Source organism: Capsella rubella, unplaced genomic scaffold (assembly GCF_000375325.1).
Source record: "Capsella rubella cultivar Monte Gargano unplaced genomic scaffold, Caprub1_0 scaffold_58, whole genome shotgun sequence".
NCBI classification, from domain to species: Eukaryota; Viridiplantae; Streptophyta; class Magnoliopsida; order Brassicales; family Brassicaceae; genus Capsella; species Capsella rubella.
The window spans coordinates 1-7,927 of record NW_006238868.1 but is presented as its reverse complement, the minus strand read 5'-3'; the positions used below and the strand labels follow the sequence as shown (position 1 = coordinate 7,927).

Genomic DNA, 7,927 nt, shown 5'->3' with positions numbered 1-7,927 from the left:
AAAATTCCGCAAGATCAGCAAACAGGTCTGATGTGGGTACAAGATGTGGATGTACTGTATGCAATTACACAAACCGGAGGTGATCATTGGGTGGCGCTAGAAGTGAACCTGATTAAGAGCCATATTGATGTATATGATAGCATTGTGGGACACGTAACACCTGAAAGTGAAGCTAGAATCATGAAGTCTGTTAAGCCGTTTGCGCGGATGATCCCAAAAATGCTGAACGCAGTAGTCCCTCCCTCACTCCGTGCACATAGTTCCAAGATGTTTTCTTTCAGAAGGAGGAGTGTCTCGAAGGTCCCTCAAAACAGAAATCCGGGTGACTGTGGCGTGTACGCTCTTAAATATTTGGAATGCCTAGCGCTTGGTGTAAGTTTCGATGGCCTATGTGATTCAAATATGCAGGCTATACGGCTCAAGATGGCCGCAGACAATATGGTTGATGCTCCAAGTATGTATGACCAGTTTGTATAATATTATTTTCGTTGACTTATTATGCTATTAGAATATTTGTAGTTATGGCTGATTTGTGTTTTGGTAATGACTGGTTTGTGTTTAGTTATGACTGATTTGTGTTAAGTTATGACTGATTTGTGTTAAGTTATCAATATAGTTATGGCTAAGTTATGGCTGAGTTATTATAATGTCATGGCTAAGTTATCAATATAGTTATGGCTTAGTTATTAATAGTTATGGCTGAGTTATTATAATGTTTTGGCTTAATTATAATATAGTTATGGCTGACTTATATAAGACATATTAAATTTAACAATAAACACCCATTTTTAATTCAACAATAAACTTAATATTAGGGTATTAGGATATATATTTTTCTATATATTATCGTGGCTTTGTAATATAAAGAAGATAAAATTACAATAATATACAAGAAAGAATTGTATTACGTTAGTGTATTATACTATCTGCCTAGTAATGGGACAAGCATTTAAGGGTAATGTCTCTTTGTAGTAAATATAAGTCTTAAAATGTATAAACACGAGCTAATGTAATTATATTCATTGTGACCTTGAATAAACATGTTATTTCCATCTCAGCCTGAGTTATGGGTTTTGAATTTGAGATTCGAGGTTTGGCTTAGTTATTGGAGTTTTATGGCTGAGTTATTTTCATCGTTATGGCTGAGTTAGATAAATAACACGCCTGAGTTATGGGTTTTGAATTTGAGATTCGAGGTTTGGCTGAGTTATACATAGACATATTTTTGAGGTTTGGCTGACTTATTGTAAATTAAATATGTGGGTTCTCGGAGACTAACCCAGACGACGTCGTTTATTGTTTCTTCTTCCTTTTACACATAATTGAGAAATCAGATTGGGGATTTAGGGTTCTTCCAATTTCTGGGTTTCCCTGCGATTTTCTAAGTTCCAGTTCCCATCTTTTAATAATGAGCGACTACTCGTCGAGTTCGTATCGTTCGGCACATGGTGCTTACCCTCCAGATCTTCCGACGAATTGCAGATGTTGGTGTGGTAACGATATCATCACATACATATCGAAGACAAAGGAAAACCCTTACCGTATCTTCTATAGATGCTCGATTGCTTTGAAGGTAGTAATTTTCATTTAATTGTTTATTGCTAACATATGGGTTGAGTATCGATGTGAATTTTTTGTTTTCTTGTTAAGCAGAGGCCGAATGAATCACATTTCTTCAAATGGGTTGATGAGGCATCGTTAGAAGAAATTAAGATGGTCGACGAAAAGGTAAAAAGAATTGAAGAAGATGTGACGGACTTAAGGCATAATGTTCAGCAAAATTTATATCTCCAAAAAGAAATGGGTAAGAAGCTCGAGGAAAAATTGACGAAGAAGATTGAGGATGATATGGGTAAGACAGCTTTTAAGACAATTTGTCTACTCTCTGTAATAGGAATCGCAATTGTATGGCTGTGGGAGATAATGTAATTGTTGTTTGTATCATGTTCATCATGTTTAGTCTGTTTATGGTGTAATTTGTGTTCCTTAACCAGCAATTTTAAGAGTTTTTTGTCATGTTTAATGAAAATGGGTTAGTCTGTGCTCTGATTATGTTACGGCTGAGTTATGGGTAAGTCACAGTTCAGTTATGCAAAGTAACGCATAGTTACGGCTGAGTTATGGATAATTCACAGTTGAGTTATGCAAAGTAACGCATAGTTACGGCTGAGTTATTAGTTCAATTATAATTCGCAATTATATAACTATAATATAGATATAACATAATATATATATATATATATATATATATATATATATATATTTGCAGCAGATATGCTAGGTAAGATTTATAATCTTGAAAAAACAAAAAAATCCACAATTATAACCAATTCATAATGTATTGCTGGTTTTGACTAGAAACTAGTTTAGGGTATAGGAATATAACGATGTTGTTAGATAGTTTTGGAAAAGTATCCAACAAAGTCTAAAATATTGATGAATAATATGGTACAATGATTGTATCATATTTAAGTTTAGTATTTATGTGATTTCATAACTTGATTATCACAACAAATTTACATAATGCATATTTGAGGTTTGGCTGACTTATTATATGTTATGACTGACTTATTATATGTAATGTCTGACTTATTCGATAATTGCTTTTGTGATTTATAACTCAGCCGTAACGTGACCTTTCGTCTTCTTTTTTTATATGATAACTCAGCCGTAACATACAACCTAACCGCGAAAACTTAAGTTAACCATCGCGACCTTTCGTCTTCGTCTTTTCTCTCTTTCCTCTGAAACCTTTATAAATCAGTTTTCATATACCATAAGTCTTTTCCCCCATTCATTTCTCTTTATTTCATCTCTCATCAACATGGAAGTTGTTCCTCCTTTGCCAGGACATATTCTTAACGAGATTCACGCGATTCTTGCGGGACCTGGTCGGGATGATCTTCCCTTTCTAAACCCTGGTGTGGGTTTATATGATGCTTTCATTGACAAAAAAGAACCTATGTGGTTCAAGTTCCTTCATTTCCTCTACCTAGCGATAGAGCCTATACTTCGCAAGAACTGGCACCACGAGTGGCCGACTTATCGCTTGATTCCCGCACACTTCAAGATACGATGGTTTAAAATCCTTCTGGTAAGCACCATATTTTTAAAACCCATTTTCATTCATATTGTTCTTTTCTCTTCACCTACTTTTTATCTTATATGTAGCGCCAATACAACTGGAAGCCTAGTCAAACATTAATCGTTTGAAAGCATTTTAATCAGACTGCTAGATCAAGTTTCTGTTGGCAGATGCGTGCGCTGAGGAGGATGTGGGCGAGAGGTGACGATAAGCCCGAGTGGTTGAATCCAATTGTTTGGGCAAATTTGGTGGATATGTTTTAAGAATTTGGTCCAGACGATCTCGGATGGAATTATCTTTGATTTGAATGTTGTTCTCAATTTCTTTGCTTTTGGATGTTGTTTCTTCTTCTTTTTGTTTTGCTTTTTGAACTTCTTTGTAACCCAAAACAACAATCTTTTCTTTTAAATCATGTTGTTTCCTCTTTTGAATCATGTTCTTTCTTCTTTTATTAAGCAATTAACCAATCCTCATATAACCTGCTAAAAATGCGAATAACTCAGCCGTAACTTGACATAACTCAGCCGTAACTTTAAATCATAAATCAGTCGTTACATTCGACTATAACATAACTCAGTCGTAACTTGAACTCATTTAGCAGTCGTTACATTCGAATTAAACATAACTCAGCCGTAACTTGAATTATATGTTACGGCTGACTTATTAATCACGAGAACATGAAAGGTCGCGTCACGGCTGAGTTATGAATAATATTGGGCTGAGTTATCAGAACATAAATATTTGCGACAGAGTTACCATGTAATGACTGACTTACTTATATATGATGGCTGAGTTAAATAGATGTTACGACTGAGTTATTGGTTACATATAACAAACATTGTCTACAATCAAAACGAGAAGTGCAAGCCAACAATACTACTTCCGAAAAGTTTTTGCATTATGCCCAACTTCTTTACATCGAGAACAGGCGTGTGGCTTCCTAGGGCGTTTATTCTGAAGTGAAATTTCCACAGCAGATTTAATCCTGATTTTCCTTGGCCTTCCTGGCTGAGTTGCAACGATCGGAGGCACGCACGGTTGGTTAGTTACAATTTCAGGAACAGGGAGTGCAATATCCGGTGGCATTATTGAATCAGCATACGCGTTAACCAAATAACTTGTCCGGTAGTTAGGATCGGCAAGGGAAATACGAGACACACCCATATGCTCTGCAGCTGCGATTGCATGGACGCAAGGTATTTTCTCGTGGTCGAAACGACGGCATGTGCATCTTTTTGCATCCAAATTTACAACATGCAAAGATGTTCTATATTGTACTTGTACACGTAAAGCATCAATCGGTTGTACTTGCATAAGTCTTGATGCATTTACACGGCCCTATTAGAGGGAAGAACAAAACATAAAGGTTACGGCTGAGTTATATTCATAATGTAAACATTTAACGGCTGAGTTATATTAATAACGACTGAGTTATGAGCATGTTATGGCTGAGTTAGATAAAAAATGACTGAGTTACTCAAAGTAGCGACAGAGTTATAAGCATGTGATGGCTGAGTTATTGAGCGTTTACCTCTAGCAGTTTTTCAACACCTCGTGAAAGCTGAGTTAGCTGTGATTGCGCATCCTCTCTCCGTTCAGCAAACCATCTAGTCATCATATTCCGTATGGATTCTAACAGTCGAACTATGGGAAGACTTCTACCTTTTGATAGTGCTTTGTTCATAGATTCCGCAATATTCGAAGTCATTAGGTTGTACCTTTCACCTGGGAAATGTACACGCGCCCACATTTGCACCCCAGCTCTTTGGAGATATCCATGTAAGCGCTTCAATCTCATTGAATGTTTCTGTAAAATCAACTGTCCGAAAACACCTAGCCGCTTTTTTCACAAGTGGGAACAAATGTTTCCCTTTGAACTTCACCAATATGTTCTTGTACAAATGATAAGTGCAAATTCCACGAGAAGCCAACGGATACACTTCACCAATTGCTTTCCCTATGGACTTATGTCTGTCCGAGATGATCGCAAGATTCCTGTCGTCAGGAATAGCAACTTTGAGTTTTGTGAAAAACCAACGCCAAGAATCATCATTTTCAGTGTCAACAACACCGAAAGCTATTGGGAAAATTTGGAAATTTCCATCCTGAGCTAGGGCTGTTAGAAGCGTCCCTTTGTAACTACCGTGGAGAAACGTACCATCCACAACAATAACTTTCCGCATGTAAGCAAACCCAGCAACACTCGCACCAAAAGCAAGGAAGACATACTTGAATCTGTCACACTCATCAATTTGAAGACACGTTATTGTACCCGGATTTGCCCGTCTTATCATGTATAGGTAGGATGGCAATTCTCCAAAACTTCCCTTGGGAGTTCCCATGTCGATCTTCCTTGCAAACCTTAGTGTCTTGTATGACTTCCAATAATCCATCTGTAGGCACCAACGTATTAATAAGTCAGCCGTAACTAAATATAAGTCAGCCGTAACTACATATAAGTCAGTCGTAAAAAGACCGAAACTCAGCCGTTATATTACGATAACTCAGCCGTAACGTAATGAGAACCCAGCCGTAAAGGAAAGAAATCTCAGCCGAAATAAATATAATTCAGCCATAACCTAATAATAAATCAGCCGAAATGGATATAACTCAGCCATGGTATAAAGATATATCAGCCGTCATTACCTTTATGTTAAAATGCTTACTAATGATAATTCCAACGCTTTTAGGTTTAACATCAGGACCAATGTCACCAAGAAAGTCCCTGTAAAGAACTCCCAAAACATCAGGTGTTGCTTGTTTTGATCGATTAGACCTCTCCGTCACAGAACATGTGTGTATCGAATCATATATACGAACAACAAAACCAGGCTCATCTCCTTCTGTAGATGCACGAACTCTCCAAAGACATCCTTCAACCCAGCACGTAATATTCACTATAGTCGTATTTGATTTTGGTACTGAAAAATCAAATCCATCTCTCACCGCAAGAAGTTTCGGCCGTTTCTCCAAATCGGCTTTGCTCGCGTATCGTTGTCCTACGACGAGGTTTAGCTTAGACATCTCCACCCTTAACGACTCCGAGTTCCCAATCGATCCCACTATGCCAAAGTTATGAGCTCTGTTTTGAGTAAGAGACGGTAAATCTTCATCGTTCTCCTCATGCTCGCCGTATGCAGCAAAGTTATCATCATCAGATGACGCACCATCGGAGTCGTCGAAAACGTCAAATCGGGTTGAAAATTCGTCATCTTCTTCTTCCTCCTCTGCTTCTTCGTACTCTGCTTCATCGTCATTGACTTCATCTTCTAGGATATCACTATAATCATAACAGAAACCATCAAATCCTCTAGCGTCTTCTTGGTTTTCTAGGGCTGAAGAAGCCGAACTTCGTGGCCGTTTCGACCTTCCATTCGATCCGGCCTTCGTCTTCGCAAACTCAACACAAAGTCTAAGTTGATCGTTTCTCAATAGGTTTAGATAACAATGCAACTGTCGATCATTCGAGACATATACTGGGGGAGTATCATGCGACATATTTTTCATAGCCTTGTACGAGAGCATGTAGCTCATCGTTGCCTTATGGCTCAACTCATCCAATCCGTAGTCATCAAGAACCAATTTCACAAGCTTCTCGTGCGTTGTTTTCGCATCTACCTCGACAACTCTACAACCTCTATCGTCGGCGTTAAAAACAAATTTCGCTTTCTTTGCCCATTTACCAGACACAACAATTAATTGAACCGGATGATCCATGAACGAAAGTGAAGAACAGAGGTTAAGAACTCAGGTGAGAAACAACAGAGTGTAAGAAAAGAAAGAAAGAAAACGAGGGTTTGAAGAGGGCGACCTTTCGTATTTCCCTCGTTGATGACATGGAATGCTGACGTGGAATTATGCATTTGAAGTCATAATTCAGCCACCAAACAAATAAGTAAATCAGCCAAAATAAATCAGCCATCAACACAACTTAAGTCAGCCACAACATGAAAAATATTTAAGTAATTATTAAAATGTTTTTGAAGATGAAAAACTCAGCCGTAACGTCAATAAGTCAGCCGTAACGTAAAATAAGTCAGCTGTAACTAGAAGGCTATATGAGTAATAAATCTTTCGTCAATAAGTCAGCCGTAACATGGTTGAGTTTTCCGTTAAGTCAGCCAATTACGACTGAGTTATGTCTCTGAAACATAAGTCAGCCGTAACGATATTTGATAACTCAGCCGTTGTCGATAACTCAGCCAACCGGATAAAGATAACTCAGCCGTGTCGAAGACATAACTCAGCCAGACTTCTGATAACTCAACTAACAGACTATAACTCAGCCGTAACGGCGGCTGAGTTATTAGATGTTTTCTCATAACTCAGCCAGATTTTAATAAGTCAGCCGTAATTGTTGGCTGAGTTATGATCTTAAGTCAGCCGTTGGTTCGAAACTCAGCCGTTGGTCCAGAACTCAGCCGTAACGTGACATAACTCAGCCGTAACGTACGTTATGGCTGAGTTATTGGAGACACGCGCCATTTTGCCTGACGTGGCGATGGCATTTTTCGTAATTAGTTTTTTCCGATAACGTGTAAAAAGGGCACGCTGGTAATTAAAAAACATTTAAGAATAAAAAAAAGTTTTGGTGCATCGTGGTCAGAACAGCTAAAATATGGTCTATCTAAGTAATTCTCCCATACAATAAATCTGATTTATTACAAGTGCTATAGATGCATGAAGAGTACTCAGAAGTGTGGGGAAAGACTTGTTGAAATTGGGTCCCAAATGGGCTAAGAACTCGGAAACATTGTGTTGAACCACTAAATGACTTATCTAGTGTTGTTTAGGGTTAAAATATGTTAGAATACAATAACTTTGATTGATTACAAGTGCTAT

General features: G+C 37.9%; 2 protein-coding genes across 2 annotated transcripts; one reads left to right on the top strand and one right to left on the bottom strand.

Annotated features, from left to right (window-relative positions):
- Nucleotides 1–1,408: 1,408 nt before the first annotated feature.
- LOC111831961 (uncharacterized protein At4g04775-like) lies at nucleotides 1,409–1,929 on the top strand. The gene is made up of 2 exons (XM_023787775.1): nucleotides 1,409–1,573; nucleotides 1,654–1,929. Exons 1-2 carry the CDS (start codon nucleotides 1,409–1,411, stop codon nucleotides 1,927–1,929), a joined length of 441 nt encoding a protein of 146 aa, XP_023643543.1.
- A 2,032-nt stretch (nucleotides 1,930–3,961) lies between these two features.
- On the bottom strand, nucleotides 3,962–6,802 carry LOC111831966. Its single transcript, XM_023787816.1, has 4 exons — nucleotides 5,732–6,802; nucleotides 4,811–5,478; nucleotides 4,617–4,692; nucleotides 3,962–4,423 (listed from the first exon to the last, which is right to left on the bottom strand). The coding sequence occupies exons 1-4, from the start codon at nucleotides 6,800–6,802 to the stop codon at nucleotides 3,962–3,964; spliced, it is 2,277 nt and encodes a 758-aa protein (XP_023643584.1).
- Between the last annotated feature and the right edge of the window lie 1,125 nt (nucleotides 6,803–7,927).